This window comes from Anolis sagrei, chromosome 11 (genome assembly GCF_037176765.1).
Source record: "Anolis sagrei isolate rAnoSag1 chromosome 11, rAnoSag1.mat, whole genome shotgun sequence".
In the NCBI taxonomy this organism is placed as follows: Eukaryota; Metazoa; Chordata; class Lepidosauria; order Squamata; family Dactyloidae; genus Anolis; species Anolis sagrei.
The window spans coordinates 15,807,975-15,824,587 of NC_090031.1; the positions used below are offsets into that span (position 1 = coordinate 15,807,975).

At 49.1% G+C, this 16,613-nt stretch overlaps 1 protein-coding gene across 3 annotated transcripts in view; it reads right to left on the reverse strand.

The window, feature by feature from the left end:
- The window catches only part of RGS3 (regulator of G protein signaling 3), a 67,659-nt gene extending 52,237 nt beyond the window's left edge, over positions 1-15,422 (reverse strand). Inside the window, exons 1-3 of one of the 3 annotated variants that reach the window (XM_067471919.1) lie at positions 15,267-15,422; positions 10,615-10,665; positions 581-639 (exon numbers count right to left, since the gene is read on the reverse strand). In XM_067471919.1, the coding sequence (XP_067328020.1) occupies positions 581-639; positions 10,615-10,665; positions 15,267-15,378 (222 nt within the window). In that variant the 5' untranslated portion in view covers positions 15,379-15,422. Of the gene's footprint in view, positions 1-580; positions 640-10,614; positions 10,666-12,488; positions 12,819-15,266 lie in introns of those variants that run through there. The other 2 variants (XM_060757239.2, XM_060757237.2) reach the window with 2 other exon arrangements.
- Between the last annotated feature and the right edge of the window lie 1,191 nt (positions 15,423-16,613).

The window sequence follows — 16,613 nt, forward strand, 5'->3', positions numbered from 1 at the left end:
CCCCCAGCACCAACTGCCACTCTGGGCCAGGGTGAAGAGAGAAGGGGCCAGGGGACGGTTCCACCTTGTCTCCTGCATATGCCATCAGATGGGGACCTCTCCCCGCAGCACCAACTGCTGCTCTGGGCCAGAGTGAAGAGAGAGGAGGCCAGGGGACAGTTCCATTTTGTCTCCAGCATATGTCAGCAGTTGGAGACCCCTCCCCCCAGCACCAACTGCCGCTCTGGGCCAGAGTGAAGATGGGGGGGGGGGGGCAGAAGACAGTTCCATCTTGTTTCCTGTGCTATTCTACTAATATAATATAATATAATGTAATATAATATATTGGATATACATATAATATTTATAATATTAAAATGTAATGCATTAAAATACTACTAATAATATGAGTTTATAATTATATATTTACATTACATGTAATATTACTAATAATATTACAATATGGTTTAGGGCAATATAGTAATATTTCATCCTGATATTATTCTATGGTAATAATATAATATCTTGTATGTATAAATATCTTGTCAGCAGCTCTGAGTCCCCTTCATAAATAAATAAATAAACGAGTGAGTGAGCGCACCTTGACAAAGGAGTCACAGATCTGGCACTGCTTCCCCAACAGGCCTCTGGCTTCCATGACTTGAAGGGAGACATAATCACAAACATAAGAAAACAGTGGGAAGGGTCCTTTACTTAAAGCAAAACAAGAGCATTAACCAAATGCTGACATGTTGGCCCGTGCTGGCTACCTCTCTTTCTCCTTTTCCCCCTTTCTCTTCTCACACACCTCCTCTGCCTCTGCCTCTTTCTCTGTTCTTTGCTTCTGCTGACTCCACATAATCCTCCTCCAGCTCCACTTCTCCCTGCCTCCATTCCCTCCCATTCTGTCAAGGGTCTTCATTTGAGTTGAGGCTCCAAAGCAGTGTTTCTCAACCATCCTAATGCTGCGACCCCTTAGTACAGTTCCTCATGTTGTGGTGACCCCCAACCATAACATTATTTTCACTGCTACTTCATAACTGTAATTTTGCTACTGTTATGAATCGTCATGTAAATATCTGATATGCAGGATGGATTTTCACTGGTCAGAATTGGGCACAAATACCCAATACACCCAAATTTGAATACTGGTGGGGTTGGAGGAGGATTGATTTTGTCATTTGGGAGTTGTAATTGCTGGGATTTATAGTTTACCTACAATAAAAGAGCATTCTGAACTCCACCAATGATAGAATAGAACCAATCTTGGCACACAGAACTCCCATAACCAAGAGAAAATACTGGAAGGGGTTGGTGGGCATTGACCTTGAGTTCTGAGTTGTAGTTCACCTACATCTAGAGAGCACTGTGGACGCAAACAATGATGGATCTGGACAAACCTTGGTACAAATACTCAATGGGTCCAAATATGAAAACTGGTGGAGTTTGGAGAAAACAAACTTGACATTTGGGAGTTGTAGTTGCTGGGATTTATAGTTCGCCTACAATCAATGAGCATTCTGAACTCCAACAACGATGGAATTGAACCAAACTTGGCACACAGAATTCCCATGACTAAAAGAAAATACTGGAAAGGGTTGGTGGGCATTGGCCTTGAGTTTTGAAGTTGTAGTTCACCTACATCTAGAGAGCAAGCAATGATGGATCTGGACCAACGTTGGTACGAATACTCAGTGTGCCCAAATGTGAACACTGGTGGAGTTTGGGGGAAATAGACCTTGATATTTGGGAGTTGTGGTTGCTGGGATTTATAGTTCACCTACAATCAATGAGCATTCTGAACTCCACCAACGATGGAATTGAACCAAACTTGGCACACAGAATTCTCATGACCAAAAGAAAATACTGGAAAGGGTTGGTGGGCATTGACCTTGAGTTTTGGAGTTGTAGTTCACCTACATCTAGAGAGCACTGTGGACGCAAACAATGATGGACCTGGACCAAATTTGGCACAAATCTATATAAATAAAAATGTAATGTTCGTTTGTGGGATTAACATAACTCAAAAACCACTGGACTAATTGACATCAAATTTGGACACAATACACCTATCAGGCCAAAGAGGGACCATCACTTGAGTTTTGGAGTTGTAGTTCACCTACATCAAACAATGATGGATCTAGACCAAACTTGGCCCAAATCCTCAATATGACCAAATGTGAACACTGGTGGTGTTTGGGGAAAATAGACCTTGACATTTGGGAGTTGTGGTTGCTGGGATTTATAGTTTGCCTATTATCAAAGAGCATTCTGAACCCCAACAATGAAAGAATTGGGCCAAACTTTCCACACAGAGATGACCCATACTTATAAGTTGCTTACCTGTAACTGTAGTTTCCTGAGTAGTCACCTGTGAATTCGTACATTTGGTATCTGTGCGCATGCGCAGTACAGCTTTCGGAACCTTCTAGAATAACATAAAACAATTTTGAACCCACTAGCCCCGCCCCCCCTCCCCTCGAGTATAAGTAGCCCGAGGGCGGGGCTAGCCAGCAGTTCTCTTCCGCCGCAAAGCAGCCAGAAGGCGTGGCATGACCCGAGGGGAGGACGGGCGGGTATGTACGAATTCACAGGTGACTACTCAGGAAACTACAGTTACAGGTAAGCAACTTATAATTTCCTGTCGTAGTCACTGTGAATCGTACATTTGGTAGAATAGCGAGCTAACTAACCATGGACGGTGGGCGTCATGCCACAGCCGAAAACAAAACCGCTCTGCCAAATTGCGCTTCTCGTCTGGACACAACATCCAACTTATAGTGGGTCACAAACGAATGAGGCGAGGACCAGATCGCTGCACGACAAATAGTGTCCAAGGGAACTCCCTTCCAGAACGCAGCCGACGTGGCTACTGCCCTCGTAGAATGGCCTCTCACAGGTAGGGGCAAATCCTTGCCCGCCATACGGTAGCACAAGCGGATTGTAGATACTATCCAAGACGAGAGTCTCTGAGGTGACACTGGATGACCCAGCACATCCGCCCGATATTTAACAAATAACCTAGGGGTTTTTCTGAGCGCGGCCGTTCTATCCACATAAAAGGCAACGGCCCTGCGAACGTCTAACAAATGCAAATTCTTTTCCAACTGGGTTGTAGGGCTCTGAAAAAAGGACGGAAGGATCAAATCCTGAGAAATATGGAACTGAGATGAGACCTTAGGGAGGAAAGAGATGTCTGTCCGTAGAACCGCCTTGTCTTTATGAAACTTAAGGTAAGGCGGGTCAACCCTAAGGGCACAGAGTTCACTAGATCGTCGAGCCGATGTAATGGCTACTAAAAAGGCCGTCTTCCATGAGAGACAGGACAGGCTTACTGATGCCAAAGGTTCGAAGGGGGCTCTCATTAACGTATTTAGAACAAGTTCCAAACTCCAAGACGGGGCCACCGGGGATACAGGCGGTCTAGTGTTCCTGAGCCCTCTTAAGAAAGACTTAACAACAGGATCTAAAAAACAGGAAGGAAGGCCCACTTTTTGCCTATACCAGGAAATGGAGGCCAAATAACACTTCAACGATGGAAATGATAAGCCCGCGTCCAACAGTGACGCTAGAAAGTCTAACACTACAGAGATGGGGGCCGAGTCAGGAGGCACCCCTCGTTGCCTAGCGAAGGAGGAGAAACGCGCCCATTTGTAGACATAAGAGCGCCTCGTTGATGGTCTATGTGCTGCTTCGATAATTTGGAGCACCGGGCGCGATAACCCCGACAGGGGGTCTATGGTGTTGGCAGGATCCGCCAGGCCGTGAGCCTCAGTCTGTGTACCTCTGGGTACAACACTTGGCCCCCCTGTGACGTGAGTAGGTCCGTCCTGGGCGGGAGAGGGATGAAGATTCCCCTCGCCAGCTGCCGCAGGGGCGAGAACCACGGCTGTCTCGGCCACCACGGCGTTATTAAAATACACTGGCCGTTGTCCCTCTGGATCTTGGCCACAACTCGCAAGAGCAGAGGAAAGGGAGGAAAGGCGTAGGTCCTCCGGCCCGTCCATACAAGTGCGAACGCGTCCCCCATACATCTGCCCTGGGTCACGGCTCGCGTCCGTGCACAATAGAGGTGGCATTTTGAATTGAACTGTGTGGCGAACAGATCGAGATCTGGCGTGCCCCATGCCAGGAAGAGCCGCCGAACCTCCTCCGGATTCAGAGACCATTCGTGGTTCGCCAGAGGATTTCGGCTCAGGGAGTCTGCCAACAAGTTCTGTTCGCCCGGCACGTGTGTTGCCAGGAGATGAATCCCTCTGTCTATGCACCACTCCCAGATCTGTGTGGTAAGGTCTAGGAGCGTCTGTGAACGGGTACCGCCTTGCTTGTTCAGGTAGTACATCACCGTGGTGTTGTCGGTGAGAATGTGTACTACCTGACCTGCGATGACCCTTTCGAAGGACCTTAATGCCTTGTCTACGGCCAGCATCTCGAGCGCGTTTATGTGGAGAGCGCTTTCTCTTGCTGACCACGTCCCGTGAGCTACCAAGCCGCTGGTGTGCGCCCCCCATCCCGTAAGGGATGAGTCTGTAGTGACCGTGCTTGTGGCGCGAGGGGCGTAAAAGGAAAGTCCCTCGCAGGCCCAGGCCGGATCCATCCAGCACCGTAGGGAAGCTCGGACCCACCCCGGGGGGGACAAGTGCATTGCAGGGTTGTCCCAAAGTGGACTGAAGTTGGCAAGGAACCACGATTGCAGTGGTCGCATCCGTAGTCTGGCATGGCGAATCACAGACGTGGTCGACGCCATGTGTCCCAAGATGACCTGGATGTGCTTGGCCGACGTGGTGGAAGACGCGATGAGCCGACAGAGAAGTTCTCGCAGGTTGTCGAACCGGTCCTCGGGGAGGAAAGCCCTCTCGGCAATCGAATCCAGGAGCGCTCCGATAAATTGGATGCGTTGTGATGGCATCAGGACCGACTTCTCCTGGTTGAGTACGAGGCCCAGCGACTGGAGAAGAGACAAAACCATGGACACGTGATGTTGTAGCAAATCACGAGACCTAGCCACTATCAGCCAGTCGTCAATGTAAGGGTAAACGGACACGCCCCTTATCCTTAGGTGGGCGGCCACCACCGCCATACACTTTGTAAATACCCGCGGGGCAGCCGAGAGGCCAAACGGCAGGACATTAAAACAGTATGTTTGGCCATTGACCCGGAAGGATAGAAACCTCCTGTGATGTGGGGCAATGGAGATGTGGAAGTAAGCATCCCGAAGATCAACAGTCGCGAACCACGCCCCCCGAAAAAGAAGGGGGGCTATGGAAGCAAGAGTCACCATACGAAATCTTTTGGGCTTAACATGTTTATTGAGAGCCCTAAGGTCAAGGATCGGGCGCATTCCACCTCCACGTTTAACAATCAGAAAGTACCTTGAAAAGAAACAGAACGGAACTGCAGACGGGTCAACCAGAGAGATGGCCCCCTTTTGTAACAACATTGTAATCTCCTCCATAATCTGAGGGGAAAAGGGCGTGTCCCGAACCAGGCCCACCCTGGGGGAGTCATCGAACTCAATACAATAACCATTAGCAACAATAGACAAGACCCAGGCGTCTGTGGTAATGCTTGCCCACGCGTCGTAGAAGGGAGCAAGTCTATCCTTGAACAATGAACAAGGCCCAACGGGGCTGTGAGAACTCAAGGTAAGAGAATCTTGCGGGGAAGGGGCAACAACCTGGGACTGCTGCAACAGGTAAGAAGTACCCTCAGTTATATCCTGCCCGCTACACTCCATGGGGACGTCAAAGACGCTTTTTAGAGGCGCCGGAAAGCTTAGGTTTCCCTTGGAAGGGTTGGGACCTGGTCTTTTGAAAATAAGGGGCCCGACGGCCTCCTTGAAATCTCGACGATCCCGCCGAGCGATTTCTAAAAGGTCCTGCGGAGGAGCTATTAAAGGGCCTTCGGTAGGAGGAGGTAAGGCTTTGCCACCTTGGCTTTTGCTGGCTATATGGCTGCCAAGTGTAGCCGAATTTAGAGGCCGATTGTCTCACATCTTGTTTTTGCTTCAAATTATCGTCTGTATTGGGATTAAATAAGCCCTCCTCATGAAAGGGGAGTTCCTCAGCTAAGGCCTTTCCCTCTTCTGAAAGGTTAGCGGCCCGTAACCAGGCGTGCCTACGAATGGAGGTGGCCGTGGCGAACAAGTTCCCCGCTGTTTCCGCCATATGTTTGGCGAAGTCTTTTTGTAGTTTCGACAACGCCAGGGCTTCTCCTTGTAACGCCTTGGCAAGGCGCTGCTCCTCCCCGGGCATGGACTCAATATACAGCAACATGCGGTTCCACAAAAAGGATTGATAACCGCTCATATACGTTGCATAATGAGCCATGCGTGTATATAAACTGGCAGAAAGGTAAGCTTTTTTGCCCAAAGTGTCCAGCTTCCTCCCCTCTCTATCTGGAGGGGTGGTCGCCGAACCTTTCGGGCGCTTAGATTTTGTGACCTCTGCCACCACCGTGTTCGCTTTGGGAGGGGCTATTACCCATTTGGCCGTGGCCATATCAATCTTGTATAGAGTGTCCAATCGTCTGGGCACCGCTGGTACTGCCCCAGGGGCCATGTCGGTCACCTTGGCTAATTTCAGTAAATAAGGCAAAAGTGGGAGAGCAGAGGAAGGGCTCGTATGCTGCTCATCCGACGGAAACATCGGATCTTCCACATGCTCAGGCTGTTTTGGGGCAGGTATATTCAGTGCCCTGATCATACGCTCCACCAAAGCAGCAAATTTGTGAAAATCAGCCGGCATAGCACTAGAAACATCCTCACCCCCTAGAGTCTGAGAAGGATCAGGCGGCTCCGAGCCAGAGTCACTATCCCTTGGGTCCATAATGTCCTGATCAACGGCCTTAGAGGAGTCCAAAACAGTTAGTCTCATAGGGGTAGCCAAAGCTGGGTCAAGCTCAGTCAGAGGGGCAGGGTCCACTGAAGCTGCAGCGCCCTCTTGCGCCTCTTGGCGGTGCGGCTGAGCATCAGCTACTGTTCCGCCTGCCGACACATCTCGGCGGGACAGCTGGTTATCCCCTGCAGAAAGATTTGTTGTACCAGGGGTTAGAAGAGAGCGCGCTGGGGTCCCTTGCACATCAAGACCCCTTAGAGAGGCTGAAGCTCTGTGGCCTTCTAAACCTCCTAGCTCCCGCAGAGGGAGGGGAGGAGGGGGCCCCGCCGGTACCGAGTAGGGGATCGGGGCAGGCACAAAAACCAGCTGGCCCGAAGGAGTCATCTGCCAATAGCCCTGCGGAGTCGCGGGCCGGGAGCTGCGCTCAGCCGGGCGAGATGAAGAGGCTCTGGAGCGGCGGGCATGCCTCCGACGCCTGGGGCTCGAGGAGGACGACGAAGAGGAGGTCGAAGATGAGGAAGAGCAGGATGAAGACCTCGAACGCCGGCTCGACCGCGTCGATGCTCTGCGCCCCCGACGTCGAGAGCTCCTGCTCCGTCGGGATGGGCATCTAGAGCGCCTTGGCCGCTTGCTGGGCCTGCGGGACCCTCTGTCCTCCCTCTCGCGGCTGCGGGAGAGGGCCATAGCTGTTGCTGGTCCCGGCAGCGAGGGGCCTTCAGCGGAGCTTTGCAGGCCGTCCTGGCGGAAGGAAGCCGACGCCTGCAGCATCGGGGATCCCGCTTCTCCTTCTAAGGCGCCAAGGGGAGGAGTTGCCGAAGCGGCAAGTGGAGAGGCTCCCCGAGCGGCCGCTTCTGCCCTTCCAGCTGGAGGGGCGTTGAAAATTCCCCCGAACGCGCCGCTGCAGGACGGCGCCGACTCCAAAGGGGGAGAGGTGGGAGGAGCCATAGGGACTGGTCTCCCATCCCTCTGCGCAGTCTCCCCGCTGGCTCCACCCCCTGCCGGAGAGAGCGTCGGCATCAAGGGGGTTGAGGAGGCTTCCGAGACCGGGCCCTCCGGCCTCGAGCGCTGCACCCTGAGGGGAGTCACAAGCGCCATCTCGAGGGGCAAGGTAGGTGCCTCCAGAGGATCGCTCAGTTGGCCCGGCGGCTCCGCCATCATGGAGGGAGGGGCTTGAGCAGAGAGGGATGAGGCCGCGTTTCCCGCCCTTTTCGGAGCTGCCTTCTTGGGCTGTGCTGCCTCGCGGCCATCTTTGGAGGCCTTGTCTTTGGGCCTTTTGGCCTTCTTTTTAGTCAGCCCCATAGCCTGATCCAAGAGGGGCACAGCTGAAAGCGCCGGGTCCGCAAGCTGAGGCGATGAAACAGGCGGAAGTAGGGCCCTTTCATAAAGAGCCGCCTTAAGCCTCAGCTCCCTGTTCTTTCTGGTCTGTGGCGTGAAAGCCCTACAGACCGAGCAGCTTTGGGTGAGGTGACCCTCACCGAGGCATTGCAAACACAAAGAGTGCCCATCGGTGTCCGGGTAAGTGTTGGGGCACTTGGAACAGCGTTTGAAAGATGTAGTGGCCATCACGCTCTAACACGTGAGGGGAGGCAGCACAAGGAATGGTCAGACAGTCCGGGTCGACACGTGAGGGGAGGCAGCACAAGGGATGGTCAGGCAGTCCGGGTCAATCAGATCAACAAAGCCCAAATCAGAGTCCAGTACCTTAGTCGCAAAACAGTCCAGTCAAACGTTCAAAGTCAAATCCAGAAGCTCGCAAAGATAAGAGAGAGGTTCTCAAGCTACTGCAATAGCGCGGAAAAGAGAACTGCTGGCTAGCCCCGCCCTCGGGCTACTTATACTCGAGGGGAGGGGGGGCGGGGCTAGTGGGTTCAAAATTGTTTTATGTTATTCTAGAAGGTTCCGAAAGCTGTACTGCGCATGCGCACAGATACCAAATGTACGATTCACAGTGACTACGACAGGAAACTTGAAGGGACTCGCTGGCGTGAGCCTCCCTCCAGCCACCAAAACTCAAAGTCAGTGCTTACCAAACCCTTCCAGTATTTTCTGTTGGTCATGGGAGTTCTATGTGTCAAGTTTGGTCCAATTCTATTGTTGGTTGAGTTCAGAAAGCTCTTTGATTGTAGGTGAACTATAAATCCCAGCAACTACAGCTCCCAAATGACAAACTCAATCCCTCCCAACCCCACCAGTATTCAAATTTGGGCCAAATGTGTGGTCCAGTGATTGAAAATACATCCTATTTATATTACGATTCATAACAGTAGAATAATGACAGTTATGGAAGTAGCAACGAAAATAATCTTATGGTTGAGGGTCACTACAACATGAGGAACTGTATTCAGGGGCCGCAACATTAGGAAAGTTGAGAATTCTGCCCTAATCGAATCTCAACTACATTGGGACAAAGTCTCATTTGTGATTGCTGCTGACAAGTAGAAGAGATTTGTTGACCCTTCTACGTTGAAGGGGAGATACCACTGCAATCCAAAATGGCTGCACATCTGCAGTGGTAAACCAAAACAACACAAGCAAGGTGTCAATGGCATGGAATAAAAAGTGTATTATATAAATATGCATTTGCAAAACTCACTGCTCTTTCTTTTTAGGACTCCAGCAGTGAAGAGAGTGGGAAAAGCAGAAGCAAAGGAGGGGGGCATGCATGTGCATGCGTCTGTGTGCAGAATATAATGTTTGCCATTAGTAAAAGCCTACTAAAAATATCCTGAGCCGGAGCGTTGGGTTGGAGGCAGATGCGGTTCCGTGCCCAGAGGCCAAATTGCCTTGTGTGAGCGCCTGCCTTCCTCCAACGCGTGGTGATGGGATCCATGCCGGAGGCCATCAAGCGCAGCATCAGTGGCCACATCCTGACCACAGTTACAGGGGGTATTGCGCTTCCTCCTGTCCGGCCCCAGCCCCTTCTTCCAGGAAAGCAGCTGGCGTCATTCCCCATTCGCTGCCCCTCAAAGTGCAATGCACCAGGAGGCTCTGTGGGCCTGATCTCTGGCTGAGACACCCTATGGCCCAAGACCACCGACTCCTACTCTTCTGTAAGAAGTGGGGAGAGAAGAGTTGAAATTTTGGTGTCCCTTGCAATTGTTTGTGTTGGAATGCCCATTCATGAAATCACACTTTGAGACTCAGGATTTTGGTTTGCCACTGGAACTGTGCTCCGTCCACAATGCTACTGTGTTGCTGTGAGTTTTCCGGGCTCTATGGCCATGCTCCAGAAGCATTCTCTCCTGACGTTTCACCCACATCTTTGGCAGGCATCCTCAGAGGTTGTGAGGTCTGTTGGAAACTAGGCAATCTGGCTCTAAAATCAGGACAATAAATGAAGAGCAACACTAAAAAAACAGGGGAATTCCAGACAGGAAACCATCAGGGCCAGCTAACACCTCCCAACAAAGGATTGCCCCAGGCAGGAAGCAGACAGGCCTCGAAGCTGCAAGGCCATTCAATGCTAATCAAGGTGCCCAAATGCAATATTCATGCCTGCCTCAAGCAGACAGGATTTCTTTCTTCCATCCTGGACATTTCTCCACAGATGTATTAACCTCACTTGCTTAGTTTCCAACAGACCTCACAACTTCTGAGGATGCCTGCCGTAGAGGTGGGCAAAAATTCAGGAGAAAATGCTTCTGGAACATGGCCAGATAGCCTGGAAAACTCACAGCAACCTAGTGATTCTGGCCTTGAAAACCTTTGACAATAATGATGATGATGATGATGATGATGATGATGATGATGTAACTGGGCTGCTTCCCACTCCATTCCCTGGGCCCAAGTGGCTACTCACCATAGAGCAGAAGGTCCCTGCCTTCTGTGTGGATGGAAAGCTTCAGCTGCCCTGGAAGAGAAAAGGGTGACCATAACAAGGTATAGATCTTGGGGAATTTCCATTGGGAATCATGGAATGGTCGCTTTCTGTGGCCTGTGGGAACACTGTGAAGAAGGCATAAAGGACAGAAAGGGACAGCTGAGAAGCCAGCTGGACCCCAAAAGCCTTTTCTTGGATTCAGCAATGTCAGGTGGCTGGTTGCTCTGCTTCACCCACAGCGAGTGCAATGGTGCAATGATGGCAGCAGAAGGGGCTCTCTTTGCATGACGATCTCAACGGAGCCGCCCCTCTTGCCCTGCTTACTTCAAAAAGGCAACCTTAGCCCTCCCCACAAAATGTCCATGGGTGCTAAAAACAACAGAATGAAGGGGGGGGGGGCAGGGGACATTTCCACTTTCTCTCCTGTGCTATGTTAATAATATAATATAATGTAATGTGATATAATATATTGTATATAATATTTATAATATTATAATGTAATGCAATATAATACTACTACTAATAATATATTATAATTATATATTTATATTACATGTAATATTACTAATAATATTACAATATAATGGTATAGTACAATATAGTAATATTTAATACTGATATTGTACTATGCTAATGCCTTGGTCACCTCCAGATTGGACTACTGCAATGCGCTCTACGTGGGGCTGCCCTTGAAAATGGCTCGGAGGTTCCAATTGGTCCAACGAGCAGCGGCCAGGATGTTAACTGGGGCCCCTTACAGAGAGAGGTCAACTCTCCTGTTCAAGGAGCTCCACTGGCTGCCGTTTATTTTCCGAGCTCAATTTAAGGTGCAGGTGCTTACCTACAAAGCCCTGAACGGTTTGAGACCATCCTACCTGCGTGACCGTCTACGAACCCACGCGTTCACTTCGGTCATCTGGAGAGGCCCTGCTCGTGATCCCGCTTGCGTCGCAAGCGCGTTTGGTGGGGACATGAGACAGGGCCTTTTCTGTGGTGGCCCCCCAACTCTGGAACACCCTCCCCAAAGATCTTAGACAGGCCCCTACCCTGGCAGTCTTTAGAAAGAACTTGAAGACCTGGCTGTTCCGATGTGCCTTCCCAGAATAGAAAATCTCCAATACCAAGTCCCATAAGCACTTTATTAAAACTAAGATTGCCGCACGCTGCACACTGCACTTGCCCTATAAGCTTTATACTCCACCTGTCACATCAGCACTTTTAATCCTGTACCCATTACTCTGGCCAGGCCCAGTTTCATTGTATCTTAGTGTATTGTTTATTGCTTGTTGTTATATTGCTTCAATTGTTTTTAATTTGCCTTGGGTTTTGTATTGTTATGTTGTGTGTTGAGGTCTTGGCCTCAACACACAACATCGAGTCCTTCGGGAGATGCTAGCGGGGTACAAATAAAGTTTAATAATAATAATAATAATAATAATAATAATATGTTGTGTATATATGTGTGTGTGTGTGTGTATCTTGTAAGCCACTCTGAATCTCCTTCGGGGTGAGAAGGGCTGCATATAAATGTCACAAATAAATAAATAAATAAATAAATAAATAAATAACCTGCGTCTTCCATGGGCCTCTGCAGAAGTCAAGGTGTGTGTGCATCCTGGCTTCCCAGGGTCCCTCTGGATCCACACAGCAGGAGCAGCAACTTCCCTGGCACTGAATGGGCTGAGGCGAGGGACCCTCCTACCGCCTTCTCTCTGTGAGAAGGAGGTGGTGGGGAGCTGGCCACTCCTACTGGCACTGCCACTCTGGTCTCCCCCCTATCTGTGGCCCTGGCAACCAGAGCCACAGCAACAGCAAACACCTCCCCAGCCTGCCATTCCTCCCCCCAAACTCACCAAACGTTGTCAGATAAAAGGGAGGCTCCAAGCAGCCGCTGTCCATCCTGGCACAGAGGGAAGCTGCGGGGACAGGGCTGAGCTCCATGGCCCCCTCTCTTCCCCTCACAAAAGGAGAAAGAGGAGGAGGCTGTCCATCAACAGAGAGCCATTTCGCCTTCTCTAAATCCCAGGCACGCAGCCGGGCCCAGCCTTCTAACCGCCACTGTTTGAATAGGACAAAAGGCGCTGGATGCCCATTGGTGGATTTGAAAGCCAGCCTGCACCTGACTGCCTTTGCACCCACTGCCTTTGCAACCACCACAGCCTCCGCCTCTTCTGCTGCTTCCCTCCAGATACACCCACTTGGTGGCCCTGGGGATCTTCTCCTCCTGATCCGATTGCAGGACCTCAGGTGTCCCCTACACAAACACACCTACCACCCCTGCTCCTCCTCCTCCTCTGAAAGCTTCCTACCTGAGCGCTTGGCATGACACCACCCTCTGCAGGTGCCTTTTGTCTGCTCGCCAGACTGACTCCTGTGCAGAAAGGCAGCTCTACATAATAAAAAAATACTAGGAAACCAAACAAGAACAGTCTTCTCAGTTACGAATGCTCTCAGGGTTTCTGAGCTGCATCTTTCAAGGATAGTCAGATGCTGGAGAGGAGACAGGGTCCATCTGAACATTAGGAAGAACTTCCTGACTATGAGAGCTGTTCAGCAGTGGAACTCTTTGCCCTCGAGTATGGTGGAAGCTCCCTCTTTGAAGGCTTTTAAACAGAGGCTGGATGGTCATCTGTTGGGAGTGCTTTGAATGTGATTTTCCTGCTTCTTGGAAGAATGGGTTGGATTGGATGACCCACGAGGTCGCTTCCAACTCTAGGATTCTATTATTCTATGGGTTGCTGTGAGGTTGCCACTTTTGGACTCTTGCTTGCTGGTCCTGCAAGTATTTCTTTAGATATTAGAAAATTATTTCTCTATGGGTTACTGTGAATTTTCTGGGCTTTTCTGGCCATGTCCCAGAAGCATTCGCTCCTGACATTTCACCCACTTCTATGGCAGGCAACCTCAGAGGTTGTGAGGTCTGTTGGAAACTAGGCAAGTGGGGTTTATATATCTGTGGAATAATGTCCAGAGTGGGAGAAATAATTCTTGTCTGTTGGAGGCAAGTGTGAATGTTGCAATTAATCACCATGATTAGCATTGCAGATGCTTGAAGTTTCAAGGCCTGGTTGAATACTGCCTGGGGCAATCCTTTGTTGGGGGTGTTAGCTGACCCTGATTGTGAACGCCTGTGGTGTTTCCAGCCACCACAGGCACCCAAAAAGTCCAGAAACAGGGCACAGAGAGCAGAGGGAGCCCCTTCCCCAGCACCAACTGCTGCTCTGGGTCCAGAATGAAGAGAGGGGCTAGGAAGACAGTTCCATCATGTCTCCTGTGCTAATAATATAATATAATATATCAATATATTGTATATACATATAATATTGATAATATTATAATGTAATACAATATAATACTAATGATAGTATGATATTATAATTATATATTTTATATTATATGTAATATTACTAATAACATTACAGTAGAATGGTATAGTACAACATAGTAATATATAATACTAATATTGTGCTATGCTAATAATACAATATATTGTATTTACATATTGCTTGTAAGCCACTCTGAGTCCCTTCGGGGTGAGAAGGGCGGGATATAAATGTCATAAATAAATAAATGAATCTCTTCCCTTTTTGCCACTCTCCTCAGAGAAGGGGAGGTTCCTGTCTGGATAAGAGTTTATTTATTTTATTTTATTCTAATTTTTATTTTTTTCTAATTTTTAATTTTTTTTTTCTAATTTTTATTTTTAATTTTTATCTTTCATTAAATATACATTTCTTTTTCTTTCCAACTGACTCTACCCTGGGGGTTTTTTCCCTCTCTTTTTTTTCTTCTCTTGAGGGGGGGGAAGACTCTCCTCCTTTCCTTTCCTACTACTTTCCTATCAACTACAACATTCTCCTACTTTCGATGTACAAAGCCTTAATTTCCTACCTTATAAAACCCATCAATAAAAGTCATAGCAGAGCACCTGATGAACCAACCTGGACACAGCATTTTATTTGAGAACACAGAAATGTTGGACCACTCTCACAACCACCATGTCAGACTACACAGAGAAGCCATTGAAATCCACAAGCATGTGGACAATTTCAAAAGAAAGGAGGAAACCATGAAAATGAACAAAGTCTGGCTACCAGTATTAAAAAAACTCTAAAATTACAACAGCACAACAACAGAGAGGAAACAAACAAGGACATCTAATCACCTCTCAACAAAAGTTTGCTCTAGGCACTGTCAGGCCATTATATGCTAATCAAGGTGGTCAGTTGAAACATTCACACCTAGCTCCAGCAGACAAGAGTCCTTTGTCTCACCCAGGTCATTCCACAGATATATAAACCATTTTTCCTAGTTCCAACAGACCTCACTACCTCTGAGGATGCTTGCCATAGATGCAGGCAAAATGTCAGGAGAGAATGCCTCTAGACCATGGCCATATAGCCCGAAAAAACCTACAACAATCCAGTGATTTCGGCCATGAAAGCCTTCGACAATACATCAATAAAAATATTACAAAAAAAGAGTGATGGTACAGTACTTACACTGACCCATGGATAAGTTGACCCAGATGTTTAGGGATGACGATTGATTAAAAGGTCCAAACCTTGCCATAAACAAGATATGAATCCAATGCATTTTTTTTGCTGACAGCAAGTGCCTTGGCCACTTACCCTTGCCACTGACACAGGTACGGCTGACCCTTCTCCTCTGTCGCAGCAGGAAGGATGTTTCTGGCCCTGTCTGCGGGAGGTCCAGGTCCTCGGTGGAGACAGTGAGTGCCATTCCTGCAAAGGAAGAGGGAACAGTGAGTGGGAAAGGCCAACCGCTGGGACAAGGGGCTTCTGCAAAAGTAAGCCCATCCAGCTCGAACACAAAGCAGCAACTCAACTGTTGATTCAAGCAAAAAGTGGGTGCTAGAAACAATATCATACGAAAGCTGACTGGCACAACCTGGGGATCACAACAAGACACAGTGAAGACATCTGCCCTTGCGCTATGCTACTCTGCTGCTGAGTACGCATGCCCAGTGTGGAACACATCTCACCACACTAAAACAGTAGATGTGGCTCTTAATGAGACATGCCGCATTATCATGGGGTGTCTGTGCCCTACACCACTGGATAAAATACACTGTTTTGCCAGTATTTCACCACCTGACATCCGCCGAGAAGTAGCAGCCAATAGTGAAAGGACCAAGGCAGTGACATCTCCAGCTCATCCCCTGTTTGGGTATCAGACAGCACGTCAACGACTTAAATCTAGAAATAGTTTTCTAAGATTTACAGAGACACTCGCTGTAACACCCCAGCAAGCAAGAGTCCAAAAGTGGCAGGCTCAAACCCAGAATCTCAACCAAATGAGAGACTCCCCCCTGGGCACACAGAAGACTGGGTGACTTGGAAGGCGCTGAACAGACTGCGCTCTGGCACCACGAGATGCAGAGCCAACCTCAAGAAATGGGGCCACAAAGTGGAATCCACGACATGCGAGTGTGGAGAAGAGCAAACCATTGACCACCTGCTGCAATGCACCCTGAGCCCTGCCATATGCACAATGGAGGACTTTCTTGCAGCAACACCAGAAACACTCCAAGTGGCCAGCGACTGGTCAAAGGACATTTAATCAACTACCAAACTCGCAAATTTTGTATTTTGTCCGTTTGTTTGTTTTGTTCTGTTAGAAATGTAATACAATTGACTGGTTGCCCTGACACGAGAAATAAATCAGCTGTTGATGGGTTGGCAATAATCTCAAACATCCATCCCCATAAAGAGAGGATGTCTACATATACCTTTGGAGTCCATGTGCAGGGAGTTGCCCACAGGAGCCCCTTGGCCGGGATCTTCTTGGGATCTGGTCCCAAAGTGGGATGGCTCCAGCTCCCCTTCTGGGTTCTGCTACCGCTGCAGCTCCTCACGGACCTGGAAAATGCCGCTTGCTCTGATCCAGGACCTTTATTGAGAAGAGCGAACCTCTTCCCCTTAACCTGCTGAATCTGGTTGAGAAACACCGGGCCT